The 17,923-nt window shown below is 44.9% G+C and overlaps 2 protein-coding genes across 2 annotated transcripts in view; one reads left to right on the forward strand and one right to left on the reverse strand.

Moving 5' to 3' along the window:
* Positions 1-10,973, forward strand: part of AFF3 (AF4/FMR2 family member 3) — a 580,919-nt gene extending 569,946 nt beyond the window's left edge. Inside the window, exons 23-25 of the mRNA XM_025354195.1 lie at positions 3,038-3,087; positions 3,236-3,459; positions 7,389-10,973. Of these exons, the coding sequence (XP_025209980.1) occupies positions 3,038-3,087; positions 3,236-3,459; positions 7,389-7,510 (396 nt within the window). The 3' untranslated portion in view covers positions 7,511-10,973. The remainder of the gene's footprint in view (positions 1-3,037; positions 3,088-3,235; positions 3,460-7,388) is intronic.
* A 6,335-nt stretch (positions 10,974-17,308) lies between these two features.
* On the reverse strand, positions 17,309-17,673 carry LOC112605059 (60S ribosomal protein L36a-like). The gene has a single exon (XM_025354637.1). It carries the CDS (start codon positions 17,671-17,673, stop codon positions 17,353-17,355), a length of 321 nt encoding a protein of 106 aa, XP_025210422.1. The 3' UTR covers positions 17,309-17,352.
* Between the last annotated feature and the right edge of the window lie 250 nt (positions 17,674-17,923).

Consider the following 17,923-nt stretch of genomic DNA (forward strand, 5'->3'; position numbering starts at 1 on the left):
AGCACTGAGTCTTCCCTTTCCTTCAGGTACCTAACATCAACATCAATAGTGCTCAGAAATCCAGACCATAAGAGCTAATACTAAAGAAAATTATTACAGTCAAGGAAAATGCTTGAATAAAGAAGGAAGCTGAATTCCGTAAGCAGCCAGGAGCTACAACAAACTTTTAAGGAATACAAGTTCTTAATATTCTCTGCAGTCCACGAATACATACAGAATGGGTAGAAAACACACCGGGCCTGGTGGCAGGCGCCTGTAATCCCAGCTACTCGAGAGGCTGAGGCACGAGAATTACTTGAACCCGGGAGGCGGAGGTTGTAGTGAGCCAAGATTGCACCGCTGCACTCCAGCCTGGGCGACAGAGTAAGACTTTGTCTCAAAAAAAAAAAAAAAAGAAAATCAGAGTTTCTCCTCTGGGAGTTAATGTCATTTACCCTTCATCAAAAGCTATTTTTAAAATTTTTTTAATTAACCAACAACAAATTGCATGTGCTTATAATGTATAATGTGATGTTTTGATATATTTATACATCGTGGAATGATTAAACCAAGCTAATTAACATATCCATCACCTCACATACTGTTTTTGTGATGGGAATGTTGAAAATCGATTCTTTTAGAGATTTTCAAGTATACTATACATTATTATTAATTGTAGTCACCATGCCTTACAGTAGATTTCCAGAACTTATTCCTGATAACTGAAACTTGGATACAAAGTTTCAAGGGCTTTGTTTTGGTTTGGTTTTTGTGTTTTTTTGAGTCCTGTTCTGTTGCCCAGGCTGGAGTACAGTCGCACGGTCGTACAGTCGCACGGTCATACGGTCGCACGGTCGTACAGTCGTACGGTCGTACGGTCATACAGTCGCACGGTCGTACAGTCGTACTGTCGTGCAGTCGTACGGTCGGAGCTCACTGCAGCTGTGAATTCCTGAGCTCAAGCCGTCCTCCCACTGCAGCCTCCCAAGTCACTGAGACCACAGACACACGCCTCCACACCCAGCTCATTTTTTCATTTTCTATAGACATAGAATCTCCTCGTGTTGTCCTGGCTCTTCTCGAACTCCTGTCCTCCAGCCAGCCTACCGCCTCGGCCTCCCACAGTGCTAGGATTACCAGTGTGAGCCACACACGCAGCCTCAAGGGCTATTTAAATGCTACTTTGAGTTCAGAGACCATGAAATCTTTAGGTACCCAAGACAATGTGGCTATATGTGTTTTATCAGTACAGAGCTAGCTCTAAAAAAAAGAACTTTGTTCCTGCTGGTATTTCTTGGGCATGGGACTTAGGGGTAGAGGAAGAGAACTCAAGACCTCTTTTTTTTTTTTTTTTTTTTTAGACGGAGTCTCACTCTGTCACCCAGGCTGGAGTGCAGTGGCACAATCTTGGCTCACCCTAACCTCCACCTCCCAAGTTCAAGCGATTCTGTCTCAGCCCCCCAAGTAGTTGGGATTACAGGCGTGTGCCACCACACCTGGCTAATTTTTTGTAGTTTTAGTAGAGATAGGGTTTCACCATGTCGTCCAGGCTGGTCTCAAACTCCTGACCTCAGGTGATCCACCCAACTCAGCCTCCCAAAGTGCTGAGTTTACAAGCGTGAGCCACCACCTTCTTCCTCCATTCAGTAGCCTTTATTGGACTGTTTCTGCAACCCCCAAGCCTTTCTCCCCTTCTGCCCTTAGTGTTCTTATATCCAGAACATCCATTCTGTAGATCACGTTCTCAGAACCACAGGATGAAATGGAAACAAAGCGATCCGTCCAGTAGCACCAGCTTGAGAAAGGGGTCAGTAACATTCCGTCAGGAAAGGGAGGATAAGCTCCCCTGTTCCGGAAGGTTCCCTGATTCTCCTCATGAAAATAATTGTATTTCCTGAGACAGGCAGAAGTGGCATGGTTTGCAATGCTGTCCTTACACGTACATCTTGCCATCGTAGCACCTCAGAGTTCTGACAGGCCATTTCTTGCCATTTTAATAACACCCGCGCTAAAACCAGAAAAATCAGTCGCCACTCCATAAAGTCCTTTCTAACCAAAAGAAACGTGTTGTCTCTGGAGAACCAGGCTGAGGCTGTTTTCTTGTCTCTGGAAAGGAAAAACTCCCATCAGCATCACAAAGACCGTTTTCTTCTTTAACAGTCCTGTGAAGGCATGATTGGGTTCTGACAGGAAATCTAACTGTGCATTGAGCAGCTTCCCTAACTAGAGGCCAAACTTTTAAATATTGATGCAAGCCCCTGGCTTGTGCAACAGAACTTCCTAAACCAGAATATTCAGATAAACCAGAATGTCTGAACATCCTGTCAGTTATGGAAATATATTTTAATCAATTCTCTTAGGAATATGCAATAGCAACTTCCTTTAAGAAGAAATACTTTTAAACTTTCTAAGTTAAAACAATGTAATCTGATGTCATATATTTTCAGGCACTAAGCAAATGTATGTCGACTGTTTCTGCAAATATGTCCTACTTTTAAATATAAAGTATATAAGGGGGGATATGAGGGAGTTCCTGCTCTTTTTTCCTTTTAAGAAAAATTAATTTACAATGAAAAAATAAGTCTGCTTCAAGATTTAACAGACCCTTGGGATTATGACTTAATGTGGTACCTAAAATTTGTGCATAAAAACCCAGACTGTGGGTGAAGCCCTTCACTTACCTCACTGAGGGCTGATGCAGGCACCTCGTTCGTGCAAAATAACTTCTAAATCGGAATATTCGGATGAACTAGAACTTTGGAGTATCCTGTCTGCTAGGGAAATACATTTAAGTATATTCTCTTAGGAGTATTCCAGAGCAAGTTCCTTTAAGGGAAATACTGTTAAGCTTCGGAAGTCCAGCAGCTTCCCTGACTCTCTTCCAGAAAGGGAACAGAGAACTGTGATGGAGACTTCCCAGGTCCAGTTTCTCTGAAGGGGCCTTTCTCCTGCGGTGTCTGCCTTTGCTTCCCTCTGCAGTCACCTGAAGACACGTGCATGTCGCCTGTTTCACCTCACTCAGATGGCACTCACTGTCACTGTTGTTATTTTCTTGCAGAACTCATCTAAAGCCGCCCAAGCCCCATCCCCGTGGGGGGCCAGTGGAAAGTAAGTTCACTTTTCCAAAGTCAGTGCGGTAAGCCAGACAATGCATGGTGCTGGGCCACTGCGCTTTGCTTTCCGTTCCCCAAGGGGCTGCCCTGCCTCGCTTGCTCCCGACCTCGCCACTCTGGTTTTTCTACCTCTCCCCTTCCAGGAGCACTGGAACCCCATCCCCCATGTCTCCCAACCCCTCTCCCGCCAGCTCAGTGGGGTCTCAGGGCAGCCTCTCCAACGCCAGCGCCCTGTCCCCGTCGACCATCGTCAGCATCCCACAGCGCATCCACCAGATGGCGGCCAACCACGTCAGCATCACCAACAGCATCCTGCACAGCTACGACTACTGGGAGATGGCCGACAACCTGGCCAAGGAAAACCGAGGTGAGTGCGCCCCACGGGGAACCAGGGGCCCACCTGATCGGGAGAGCGGTGGGCGAGTTTCCATGACCTCTCGAAAGAGAAATAGGAGGAGTTGTCGCCAGTGGTGGGAGACCCTTCCTGCCCTCTCCCTGACCGCGGGGCCTCCGATGCCTTGGTCTCCCTCTATCCTTAGTGGAAGATGGTGTGAGACACACCCAGGTGCAGGTATAAATACGCACACCTACACTTTTCCCTTTAGCCAGCAGGCTTCCTGAAGGGAGGAACTATATTGTATTCAAGTTTGTATTCCTAAGACCTAGCCCAGTGCCTAGAACACAGCTCTGAAACACTGAATGAATGAATGAATGAATGAATGAATGAATGAATGAATGAGAATGTTACTAACTCTGAGTGCCGGCTGCTTACAGTTGAAAAGAGCGTTTTATGTGTAAGCTGTATTTCTTTTTGAATAACATTTGTTTTTACTAATTATAAAAGTAATATAAAGCAGGCCACGGTGGCTCACACCTGTAATCCCAACACTTTGGGAGGCCGAGGCGGGCAGATCACCTGAGGTCAGGAGTCCAAGAGCAGCCTGGCCAACGTGGCAAAACCCCGTCTCTACTAAAAATACACAAAATTAGCCAGGCATGGTGGTGCACGCCTATAATCCCAGCTACTCGGGAGGCTGAGGCAGGAGAATGGCTTGAAACCGGGAGGCAGGAGAAAGACTTGCTAGAGGCAGAGGTTGCAGTGAGCCAAGATCATGCCATTGCACTCCAGCCTGGGAAACAGAGCGAGACTCTGTCTCAAAAAAAATAAAAAAATAAAAAATAAAAAGCCAGGCACGGTAGCTCACGCCTATAATCCCAGCTCTTTGGGAGGCCAGGGTAGGTGGATCATGAGGTCAGGAGATCGAGGCCATCCTGGCTAACACAGTGAAACCCCGTCTCTACTAAAAATACAATAAATTAGCCGGGCGAGGTGGCGGCGCCTGTAGTCCCAGCTACTCGGGAGGCTGAGGCAGGAGAATGGCGTGAACCCGGGAGGCGGAGCTTGCAGTGAGCTGAGATAGTGCCACTGCACTCCAGCCTGGGCGACTGAGCGAGACTCCCATCTCAAAAAAAAAAAAAAGATACTGCATACTTACCATGGCTACATTTGTAAAGCACAGAAAACTTCAGAGAAAACAACTTCTAAATCATCAATAATCTTTTTTTTTTTTTTTTTTTTTTTTTTTAGATAGAATCTCACTCTGTTGCTCAGGCTGGAGTGCAGTGGCGTGATCTCGGCTCACTGCAACCTCTGCCTCCTGGGTTCAAGCGATTCTTCTGCCTCAGCCTCCTGAGTAGCTGGGATACTCGTACAGTTGTATATCCTTTCTTCATTTGACATTATATCAGGCATTTTCTCATGTCACTAACTAGTTCAAAAACACCCTTTATGGTGGTTCTATGATAATATCCTAGTACATTGATTATATAGTCACAAAGTATCCTGATTTCTCAAACCATTCTCCTGTTGTTAGACATTTACGTTCCTTCCAGTTTTTTTCCACTGTGACAAATAATGTTGGGATAAATATCCCTACATAAGTCATTGTTCATATTTCTGGTTATTTTCTTTTTTTTTTTTTTTTTTTTTTTGGTTTGAGACAGAATCTTGCTCTGTTGCCATGCTGGAGTGCAGTGGCCTGATCTCGGCTCATGGCAACCTCTGCCTCCCGGGTTCAAGCGAGTCTCTCAGCCTCCAAGTAGCTGGGACTATAGGCGTGTGCCACCACGTCCAGCTATTTTTTTGTATTTTTAGTAGAGGCGGAGTTTCACCATGTTGACCAGGATGATCTCGATCTCTTGACCTCGTGATCTGCCTGCCTCGGCCTCCCAAATTACTGGGATTACAGGCATGAGCCACCACGCCTGGCCACATTTCTGATTATTTTCTTAGGAGGGAGTTGTGGAATAAAATTTGGGGGTCAACAGGTATACATTCTCTTAAGATATATATTGTTCTCTATATTGACATATGCTGTTAACTCTTCTCCTGAAAGATTATACTAATTTATTATTGTCCCTGCAGCAGCAGGTAAGAGTGCAAATCTGAGTTCACTTTCAGCTCATGAAATGCAAATTATGTTCCTGTGATAGCATGGAGGCATGATAGCTCCAAAGTCAAGAGCAAGATGTTCAGGATGAGATAAGGAATGTGTGGCAGAGTGCGTGAGATTGTAAATAAAACCACATAGTACATAACATGCAGCCCAGAGAGAGTCCAGTGAGAATGCCGTGGGGGTCAGAAGCCACAAAGAGGAGCTTGCTAGAGGGTCTGGCATAGAATCATGGAACAGGGCTTTGAAAAGCACTTAGATTTTGGGAGGCTGAGGTGGGTGGATCGCCTGAGGTCAGGAGTTCGAGACCAGCCTGACCAACATGGTGAAACCCCGTCTCTACTAAAAATATAAACATTAGCCGGGTGTTGTGGTGCACACCTGTAATCCCAGCTACTCAGGAGGCTGAGGCAGGAGGATTGCTTGAACCTGGAAGGTGGTGGTTGCAGTGAGCCAAGATCGCACCATTGCACCCCAGCCTGGGCGACAGAGCGAGACTCCATCTCAAGGAAAGAAAAAAAGAAAAGTGCTTAGCAGTTGAGTGACTGAAATGGGTGGGGTGGGTGTCACCAGTGGACAACACAGAAAGGACAAATGTGTAGAAATACACGTGTCCAGTTTGGGAGACTATGAGCAAGCCAAGCTCCAGATGGCGCTGCCAGCTGCCTGCTAGATGTCTCCTACCAGGGGGCTCAGTGCCAAGTGTCCAGTGCAGACTTGGCATTGTTCCCCTGCCCCTACCTGCTGCTCCTCCTCTGTTCTATCCCTGGATCCCTGCCCCGGCCAACCTCCCAGCCACCTCCCCATCCCTGCCCCAGCAGGTCTTCATTCAACATGTATGTGAGGACCTTTGAGACACTTCTCCCAGATACTTACCGAGAAGTGTATTCCGTGACCAGCATGACAGTAGAGTAGCCATAAGAATGTGTTTGCCTCTACCAAACTATGATCTTAGAGACAGCAGAGCCCACACGATTCATCCTGCTATCCTCCCCTACCCCCCTGCACCTAGCAGAGTGCCTTGGTACATCATAAATATTTGTTTGTTTTTGAGGCAGAGTCTTGCTCTGTGGCCCAGGCTGGAGTGCAGTGGCACAATCTCAGCTCATTGCAACCTCCACCTCCCGGGTTCAAGCGATTTTCCCACCTCAGCCTCGGAGTAGCTGGGATTACAGGTGTGCACCACCACACCCAGCTAATGTTTGTTTGTGTCTTTAGTAGAGACTGGGTTTTGCCATGTTGGCCCAGCTGGTCACGATCTCCTGACCTCAAGCAATCTACTGGCCTCTGCTTCCTAAAGTGCCAGAATTACAGGTGTGAGCCACTGTGCCTGGCCACATCATAAATGTTTGGTGAAAGGGCAAACCTAGGGAATGTTCAGAAGCTAGAAGGTGACTTCAGTTCAGGTGTCTCATGGCCCATCTCTGATTTGCCCCTAGAAAACTAGAGCCTCACCCCTTGGACTCACTCCTGGGGCTCAGCACAGGCCTGAATTGAGTACAGGGTGAGGGACGACAGAGCCACGTTCACATTCAGGAGTGGGAAGCATTACTGGACTAGGAGAATGCAACCAGAGGATATGCATTTTCTTTGCGATTTGGCTAAGCAAATGCTATTCATTTGACTTAGAAATGGCAGATATCATGTATTTATTTATTCGGATATAGGATGAGTTCCCCACGCTTGGATTTTATTTTGTTCCAAGGAATGCTAAAGTTCCATGATGGAACAGAGAACCCTTGATTTATATCGAGACCATGAATGCAATTTTTTCTTACATCAGTTGCTCAGGGTAGCACACCTCGCATCTGTGGCATTCTTAACGACTCTCTCTGTCCCCTAGAATTCTTCAACGACCTGGATCTGCTCATGGGGCCGGTCACCCTGCACAGCAGCATGGAGCACCTGGTCCAGTACTCCCAACAGGGCCTGCACTGGCTGCGAAACAGCGCCCACCTGTCATAGGGACCTCACCCTGGAGCCAGATCGGGCTCTGGTCTCCACAGATGGCTCAACACTTTTGGACACTGTGCTACTGAGATTCCCAGCCACAGCATTTATCAGACTGTGGTGAACATTTCCTCAGCATTGAACAATGGTCTTTTGCAGGGCATGTGTGTTTGTATGTGTGGGTATATAAGAAGCCGCCTGTGTATGTGTGTAAGAAACACAGCTCTTCAGAACACACCTTCTTTGTCTAGTTTCCATAATCCCAGGCTAGACAAAGTGATCAGAGGTTTCTAGTTAGAAGAAATACACACACACACACACACACCATACTCACACACAATCACAGACGCACACTTTCTATTCCAGTGCTAAACCATGACTTCTTAGAAAATTCAACCAAAATCTCATGGGTTAGTTAACCAGGTGCAATACAGCACACCAAAAGCTTGACTGCTGGTGAAGATAGACTTGCTCTTATACTGTTGATTACTTTCAGTATTAATATACTATTCCCCAGTTATTTTTTGATCGGTATGTATTAATGGGTAATTGAATAATGAAAATAAGCCAGATATTTTTGTGCCAGAAGTTTCCTAGATTGCATGTTACCAAATACCCTGCTCTTCCTCTAATTCCCTTCCCCCATCCGACTTTATTGTCAGCTCAATGCATTCCAGGCAAACGGATGGACACTCACCGCCCTGCCCAGCCCCACCTCCAAGTAGTGTGCAGATGGCACTGAGATTTAGCAAAAACTCCACATCTTTGAAAGTTCACAGACACTAAAGCAGCAGTGCCTGTGTGTTGGAGCTCAGTTAGGAGTTGAAGGTTTCTGCACCTGTGATAACAAACCCACCAGCCACATGCATTTCTTCTTCCTGCCACTGTGACTCGGTGGCTGTAGAGCCACATGGCATTTGTCAGCCAATCTGTTGCAAGTCTTTTCTTTCCACCAGTAGCTTTCTTACAGATTTTCTTGGCTAAATGAGGCCATGACCTAGAATGTCCCTTCAGTAGGAGCCTGAATCCTTTGCTTACCAGGCTAAGAGCTCTTTGCCATGATAATGCTGTCTGATACTCTCACACTCATGCAGAGTGTGCCACTGCAGCCCTGTGATGCGTTTTGATTTGGGGGCGAGTTTTCCGGCTTTGATTAGCAGGCTGCTTGCAGTGCGGACCACAGTTCTTTTCTGGGGCAGCAGCAACCAGAGCCTCTTCCTGTGTCCTGTGTGTCTGGTGTGTTTACACCTTGCTCTGAGTTTTTCTCTTGTTTTCTTTTTTTAATTAAGCTTACATTTTAGTTTCTTTGACATCTTGTTTACAGTTTTTGTCTGATGTTTTTTCTTTTATAGTGTCTTATGCCCTAGATTTAGTCATCTTGTTACATATATTTGGATATGAAATCTTGGCGAAGAGAAAGTAACTCCTGAAAAAGAGGGTCTATCTTGCCACACTTTAAAAACAAAAATAATGTCCTCGAGGTCTCTTGCTTGATAAAGTTGCACCAGGACGGTCTGAGAGAGGCAGGCGGTGCAGCATATGGAGCAATCCATTTTTTCAAGGTGATGACGGCACAAAATACTTAGACTAGATGCTGGTCTCTATACATTCACCGATATTCTTTCAGGTTGGGTTGTACTGTTAACATTTTTGTCGGCCTGATCTGTAGGTGGGAAATAAGATCATTGTGATTCCCTAGCTCTGAGCACTGATTCAAAATTGTATAAATGATTGAACAACTTAGATGATTTGAAATAAATTGAAAACAGCAAGTAGAGGGCTTGTGGGATTTGCATTTGGCTTTGGCCTTCAAGCATTTGGAAATATTAAGATAATTTCCATTTTACATGTCTCCAACTGCGGTGCTTCTTACAATCCTTTCACTTTTTTTTGAGACGAGTTTCGCTCTGTCGCCCAGGCTGGAGTACAGTGGCACGATCTTGGCTCACTGCAACCTCTGCCTCCTGGGTTCAATGATTCTTCTGCCTCAGCCTCCCGAGTAGCTGGGATTACAGGCATGCACCACCATGCCCAGCTAATTTTTGTATTTTTAGTAGAGACTGGGTTTCGCAGTGTTGGCCAGGCTGGTCTCAAACTCCTGACCTCAGGTGATCCACCCGCCTCCACCTCCCAAAGTGCTGTGATTACAAGCGTGAGCCACCACACCCAGCCCTTTCAACTAATTTTTGTCAGAGTTCACAATCTCATCCTATGTCGGAAGCTTGAACCTAACTTAAGAAATTTTGAGTCATTTTTTTGGAGGACTGAGACTTTGTCCTACTTACTCTTGAAGAATCCTGATGAAATATTCAAACACATAAAGGGATGGCCCTGGAGGTCTGTCCTGCATCCCTGGAGAGCTTCTCTGATCTTACCTACCTGGAAAGTTGCAGGCTTTGTTGTGGCATCTGTGTGATGAGCTTCCCTGTGAAGCCCCGTTTGACAGGTGAGCCAGCAGTGTTTTATCAGCACTCTGATGGCCCACGTTTCCCAGGCAAACTTCTTGAAACTTGCCCTTGTGGGCAGTGGTCAGAGCATGCAGTTCCTATGACCGTCTCTCATTTCGTCTGTGGAGCACAGCAGTTTCTGTGGCGTTTGGCATAGGTGATTTTGGTTAGAAACCATCCTCCGATTGTTGCTTGTGAAAGTTATTCATAACTTGTTCCTTTTACTTAGTTTTGTTGTTGCTGCTGTTGTTATTGGTTTGGTTTGGTTTTGAGACCGGGTCTGGTTCTGTGGCCCAAGCTGGAGTGCGGTGGCGCGATCGTGGCTCCCCGCAGCCTCAAACTCCTGGGCTCAAGCGATCCTCCTGCCTCAGCCTCCCAAGCAGCTGGGAAGATAGGCACATGCCACCACACCCAGCTAATTTTTTCTTTATTTTTTTGTAGAGATGGGGTCTCACTATGTTGCCCAGGCTGGTCTCAAACTCCTGGGCTCAAGCGATCCTCTGGCCTCGGCCTCCCAAAGTGCTGGGATTACAGGCATGAGCCACCATGCCTGGCCTGTTTTGTTTTGTTTCAAGTTGAAATATCTTTCTTGTGTTTTCTGATTAGAAAAGTAATACCTACTCATTGTAAGAATTCCAACAGTGCAGAAATGTAGAAAGTAGAAAGTATAAGTCCCCGGTTGTCCCTTCTGCCTGAGACAACCACTGCTCGCAGTTTGATATATATCCTTCCAGAGACTCTCACATTTAAGCAAATAATTTTTATTACCACATCTTTTTCTTTGAAGACGTACATTTGCCTCTGAAGTTCAACCCAAGTTCAACTGACCATATGCTTCCATGACCTGAATGGATGCTATCCTTTATCACAATGTTCAATTGCCTTTGAAAGAGAGTAGCCCAGGTATATTCCTGATCAAAATTTGGCATTTTTGATGATACTGCTCTGCATAGATCAGACTCACGTGCAGAATCGTGCCTGGAGAGAGAGGTTTGGTTAAGACAGAGATTTCTGGCAACATTCAAATTGCAAATGGGGCCGGGCACGGTGGCTCACGCCTGTAATCCCAGCACTTTGGGAGGCCGAGGCGGGCGGATCACAAGGTCAGGAGATGGAGACCACGGTGAAACCCCGTTTCTACTAAAAATACAAAAAAAAATTAGCCGGGCGCGGTGGCAGGCGCCTGTAGTCCCAGCTACTCAGGAGACTGAGGCAGGAGAATGGCGTGAACCCGGGAGGCGGAGCTTGCAGTGAGCCGAGATTGCGCCACTGCACTCCAGCCTGGGCGACAGAGCGAGACTCTGTCTCAAAAAAAAAAAAAAAAAAAAAAAAAAACACAAATTGCAAATGGAAACTTGAAACCCACGATCTAATAAGGAATGTACTGGAAAAATACTCTGAAGAGTTGACAAATTTGTGTACTAGATTGAACACATGGAATGCAATGCAATGAGACGTTCTGCACTAAAACTTCTCCTAATATGTACAACAATGATATGTGTATTATATAACAGTGATGTGTACATTTCTGACACCCATACATAATAGACACAGTTTGTATAAATGCATACATTTAAAAATATATATGTACAATACAGCTAACATAAAACTGTAGTACGCCTGAAGGATATTACTAGTGCCTAATATTGAGTCAAAGTCACTGCGTGTTCGCATCAACTTGGAAGTGCAGTAATTGTTATAAAATTAATCAGTGCAGCCAACATTATTTATGAATCACATCTTTGAAACTGTGCAGTAGCATATACATATATATTTTTAAATAACATTTTTCACAGTTTTCCAGAGTTACTGTTGAAATCTGCATCACCAAAAAAAAAAGCAAGATTTTTTTAATAATGTAGACACTCTTCAGACCCAGTAATCTGCGTGTGATTTCTTATTTGTAGATTCCCAAGAGACTTTAGCAGTCACCAGCCTTAATGCATGTACAGGATATTATTGTGACTTAATTTATCTGCAGTTTTTAATCCATGTGAAATTGGAATTTATAAACGGACTTGGATTAAATATGTCTGCCTTTCTAAGGTTGCAAATGTTACATTAAATGATTTATGTTGTAAATGAGAGAAGTTGAGTTGTACGTAAAAGACGTCCACCAATTTCTATGAATATTTTTACAAGGAAACTTGAGAATCAAAATACGTTCAAGTCAGTTGTTCTGGCTCCCAGTTTATAATCTCTTTAAAAGCAATCTTTTTGTTTCATAAATGGCTTAAATGTAGCTCCCACAGATTATCAGTATGAAGTCTGACATTTTTCATGGAAAAAAAAGTATGTTTTTCTTCATTATAACTATAGTTTACTATTTGTCTTTGCTATTTCCTGATACATATACACACACGCACGCACATACATGCACACGCTCCAGCGTCCCAGTGAAGTCTCAACAGGAAGCTTGAGAAGGTCATCTCAATGGCCACAGGGTTCCTCTTCAACCAGTAGCCCTGGGATGCCTCTTTGCTTGTCATTCTTTAGAGTCACAAGTTACTTCCATGACTTGTGTGCAGTCAGGGAACTGCGCACAACTGAAACGAACATGGTGGAATCATGTTTGCAATTTTTGGTTGAGTAACATAAGAGAATTTTGAACTAAAGAAGACGGAGGTGTTAGACCAGTGGCTTGACATGAAGTATCCCCTATGTGGGAGGGTATGTTTGTTAACCTCATTTTTAGCCTTATCTCCCTCCCTTTTCCTTATCCTCCTCCCCAAACTAAAGAAGCAGAAACAGCAACAAAAACAAAACCATCCCTTCACCCGATCCAGCCCATATCCTGAGATTCAAATATCCTTTGTCTTTTTCCCACTATACCATCTGACACAATTCACTCGTGTCTAGAGAGAAAAATGCAGAAGGGGTTTGTTTGCAGATGGGCAGTTCAGTTGAGTCCTCGTTAACTAAGCAGAGGGGTGCAGAGGAAGCCTGACTCAGGGTCACCATGGGGAACTCCTCATCCCAAAGATGGGTGGGACAGGGACTTGACTTTGCTTCACCAACCGCTGAGCTTGATACTCTTTCAGAGGTGGTTTGTGCTAAGAAACACCCAGCCGTCTTTCAAGAATGTTCTCTTCTGCAGCTTTGCCTGCTACACAGCTGAAGTCTGTCCCTATAAGAATTATATTTTTAAGAGGTAATACGTTTTCGGAGAAACCCGGATCAAGTGGCATCTTGAAATTTTTTTAATGAAAGGGGAAAAACTACCTTACCACATAAACTGCACTTCCAACCATTTGGAACTGGAGTTTATGTCCTCGTTTTCCCGTTCGCAGAAGAGCACAGTTTTTCAATGTCACAACTTCCAGCAAATAGCACAAGAAATGTTCAGACTTGAGATTTGTTTTCCTTTTGTCCAGATGATTCTGTATCTGTCACCAAAGGGGTTAACTTGTTTGCCTGGCATGAGGAAAATGATAAACTCGGTTCTCAAACTAATTACATCTGACCACGGTTTTGGTTTGTATTATTTTAATTGGCACTCCGAGGCAGCAAGGGGTAAATTTTGGGTCGGTTGCAGGGGGATTTAGGTTCACAGCTCTTACTTACAGTAATGGGAATCAAGGGATTAAATCTCTGTGTGTTACTTTGAAAATCCACCTCTTACAGCCAATTTTATAGACATTGATCTGAGGGTTGAATTCAGGGCACTAATTGCAAGTCAATACAAGGGTCAGCATTTCTGTTGAAGCCCCGGGGGTATTGATGTAGCCTGAAAAGCTGAATCAAGGACTTGGGTTTGGTTTGGTTTTGTTTTTTTGTTTTTACCCATTTTTAAAATAGGAAAGCTCATCCAGAAATACTTGGATCTAGACATGATATAACATAGCACCCATGTTTAGGATTTTCAGAGTACTGTTGGGTTATTAAAATAATATCGATGTTCTAGTTTCCTTATCGCTGCTTTTCCAATTTTCCATAAAACAAAACTGAATTTTCCCCAGTATTCAGGATCCCTTTATTTCTAGATGCCCACAGGAGCAAAAAGAACATACTCAGCAGCGAGGAATGTGCGTTACTTCACTAAGCAGCGTTCCGTCCACAAGAGCCAAGGGTATCTGACTTTTCGAAGAGCATTCTTGGAGTCTCCCATCTTACCTTCATCTGTAGCGTGAGTGATTACAAAGCCCAAAGGATGGCCATGTAGCTGAGATGTCCGTAATTCTAAGCATGCGTCACACGGATCTTTACTGATAGACACTTCCATAGCATCACCAGCCATCTCTGAGGCCTGTTTAAGTGATGATGTAGCAGCATTGACACTTTCTTTTGAGTAATTTGCAAACTGATTATGAATTCCCTGAAGTTCCCAGGGCTTCACATACACACACACACACACACACACACTCACATCCTCCTCTGTGGACTGGGTTGATCTTTTGTTCCTTTAGAGTTTTTTCCTTGTAAGTTCTGTAAGTCGGATTTCATTTCTTGACTCCTTACTATTAATAGAACAGTTGTTAGCAACAGTGGAGGCTTTAAGGAAATAGAGCTCCAGTACAATAATGTGCTCATGTTCAGGCCACGCAGCTGGAACAGTAGCTGGAGTGCCCAAGCACCCTCTTCCTTTGCCCTGCTGCACCTGGTCTTTGAATAAAGCTCCTCTCCATGCCTCAGTTGTCTCTATGTGAAGTGTAACTCAACATGTCAATCACCTTACTGAGCGACTGTGAGGATCGACAGATCTGGGCAAGCTTTTTGAAATACCTAAGTGTCACACTTGACAGAGTTTTAAACATTACTGTAGGAACAGAGGCAAAGGAAATGCATTGTGTCTGCAGGCACCAAGGTGCACACGTGTACAATGTGGGAGATGGAACTTTCTCCTAGGGTCTAGATCTGGACTAGGATCTAGCAGACCAAGAGGGTGAGAGCAGGGTAGCTATACCCGCCCCCATGAGATGGGAGGGGACAGGAACAGCCAGGGAAGACACCAAAGAGGGAGCTCCTTCACCTGTGTGGATACCACTTTGAGGCCTTCCTGGCTGCAGGCAGAGTTCTAACAGACCGAAGCGGGCAGGGCAGCAGGGCTACCTAGTACCCCACTGTGGGTGGTACACCCCATCCTCCTCTTTCTCATCGCACCCTAGTTTCAAGAAATCAGAAGGACCAGGCATGGTGGCTCATGCCTGTAATCCCTACATTTTGAGATGCCAAGGCGGGCGGATCACCTGAGGTCAGGAGTTTGAGACCAGCCTGACTAACATGATGAAACCTACTAAAAATACAAAAAAATCAGCTGAGTGTAGTGGTGGGCGCCTGTAATCCCAGCTACTTGGGAGACTGAGGAGGAACAATTGCTTGAACCCAGAAGGCAGAGGTTGCAGTGAGCTGAAATTGTGCCACTGCACTCCAACCTAGGCAACAAGAGCAAAACTCCGTCCCCCCCTACCCCTCCAAAAAAAAGCGGGGGCTATCCAGATGGGAAAAGGAAGAAGCACCATGGGGTCCAAGCTTCCAATGGCTGCCATCTTCCATGAGAAAATAGCGTGCGTACTGCACACCACAGTACAAGTGTCACCAGAGGCCTGTGGCACAGTCAGGCTTCCTGTGTCCCCAGGGTGAGTTCTCTTCATGTGGATCTTGTGCCTCTGATGGTAATTTTTGTTTGGGGGTGCGGGGGTAGGAGGTAGAGGACACCTGCTCAGGGAGGTTCATCTCTGAGAAAGGAGATCTGTCATAAGGGACTTAGGTATGTCACGCATGAGCTTCGGGAAAGAAAGAGGAAACCTCTCTTGAGAAAATGGGTGATATTTTTTTTCTCTAGGGGCTTAGGTGGCTGCATCAACATAATTATTTACTTGTAGGAGAAACCTTAGTGTCTGTACCAGTAGAGGGGAAAATCAGCATATGATCTCATCGATCTTTGTGATGCCCAACTCATGACTGGACCTTCTAGCCCCACACATGCAGACAAAGACTAGAAATCCAACCAGTGATCTGGATGTTGCACACCACTAGGGTCAAAGCCCTAAATGCTGGATTGAAATATTTAGCTGTTATATTATTTAGGCCCAGGGCCAGCGTGTCTGTCTGCCTTGCATCAGTAAATCAGTGCTTTGAGCTTAACCAAAGTAATCGTGACATACTCAAGAGTCCCTTCTTTTCATACTCACTGGAAATCCCTTTCCTAACCTTTCTCCAGTTTAAAAAAAAAAAAAAAAAAAAGGAACCATGGCTGGAGATGATGAAAGGTTCAGCCTGATTTATGCCTAACTCAATGCTAATGTCGTTTTCACAGGAGCACGAGACCTTGCCCAGTGCAAGCAAATTCCAAGTAGTTGGCTAAAACCTTCTAGAGTGGCAGCACAATCTTTTGTTTTTTGTTTTTGTTTTTGTTTTTTTAAGAGAGAGGGTCTCATTCTGTCACTCAGGCTAGGGTGCAGTTGCACAATCTTGGCTCACTGCAACCCCCCGAGCCCAGGTTCAAGCAATTCTCCTGCCTCAGCCTCCTGAGTAGCTGGGATTACAGGCGCCCACCACCACATCCGGCTACTTTTTGTATTTTTAGTAGAGACGGGGTTTCACCGTGTTGGCCAGGCTGGTCTCAAACTCCTGACCTCAGGTGATCTGCCCTCCTCCACCTCCCAAAGTGCTGGGATTACAGGCGTGAGCCACCGCGCCCAGCCTGGCAACACAATATTTATTAGCAGGAGGAAATACAGTAGGTGGACACTTGGACTTCACCCTTTCTCAGGCAGGGTGCTAAGGGACAGATACTCCTGTTACAGTGTAATAGTCTCTTGCTTGCACAGTTCTGCAAACATTTAAAGTCCGTTGCATGAAGTCTGCCCCAGTCAGTGAAGGAATTTAAAGTTCCACCTTTTTTTTATGCTGTGTGTGTCATCTTGGAGGTTTCTTCATGGCGCTAGCAACTCTACTTCAGTATTCTGATATCAAAGGCCTAGTGTGTCATATCGAACACCGTTTCAAATTCTGTGTTTCAGTCTTGGGAAAGCTGTCAGCAACTTGGGAGCCAGCTTGTCTCCCTCGAGAATTTTCCAGTGATCCAGCTTTCGCAGTCACAAAAACAAATTATAGGATCTTCATCTTCTTACAGGCATCGATCTTAGGAAGGTTTCAAGAATTGAAGAGGATTTTAAATAAGACAATTCTGTGTAGTGATATATGTCGTGAAAATGTACGTATTGTAGCACTGATGAAAATGCGGTTTTATTAGGTCTAATACCATTTTCATATCTCTTCTAGTTATTCTCTATTAAAGCAGATCAAGTTCATTTTGTTATCTAATACTCATTTGGGGCTGCTTCTTAGTGCATTTGGATGTGATTGTGGAGAAAATCCAGCATCTGTGTTGACAGTGACTTTTTTTTTTTTTTTTTTGAACTGAACATAAACTCAAGATTTTATTGTCTTCATAATAAAAGATGACACTTAGAACTGGATCACTTGGCCCTTTCTCTTCTTCTCTCCTCCCAGTTCAAAATGCTTGCATCTTTTAACAGCCAGCATTCTCTTAGATCTGCAGTTGGGCTCAACGCACTCAAGCCTTAGCACAATCTTTTTTGTAGTTTTAGCCGTTTTCCGGAAAATCGGCTTAGTTTGCCCACCATAGCCACTCTGCTTCCTGTCATAATGCCGCTTTCCCTGGGCATACAGAGAATCCTTGCCCTTCTTGTACTGTGTCACTTTGTGGGGTTGGTGCTTGCCACACTTCTTACAGAAAGTCCGGTGGGTTTTAGGGGCGTTAACCATGCTTGCGAGAGCGATACCGGCACGGGAAGAAAAAAAGACGACAGTGACTATTTTAATCCAAGTCGCCGTAATGGCTCTGTTAAGCAGCAACATTACAAACAGCACTGCTGAGAAAGTTGCGGGCTCCTATCTGTGTATCTGAGTATGTGGGGGAAAAAAAAGTTAATCCAAGCAATTCATTAAAGACCAGTGGCTTTAGTAAGACTCACTTCTTCCAGCCCTTTCTTCTCAAAATCTGTGAATCCTTCTT

Source organism: Theropithecus gelada, chromosome 13 (genome assembly GCF_003255815.1).
Source record: "Theropithecus gelada isolate Dixy chromosome 13, Tgel_1.0, whole genome shotgun sequence".
Lineage (NCBI taxonomy): Eukaryota > Metazoa > Chordata > Mammalia > Primates > Cercopithecidae > Theropithecus > Theropithecus gelada.

Coding starts and splice junctions, on each gene's coding strand:
- LOC112605059 (XM_025354637.1), bottom strand. CDS start 17,673: ATGGTTAACGCCCCTAAAACCCACCGGACTTTCTGTAAGAAGTGTGGC.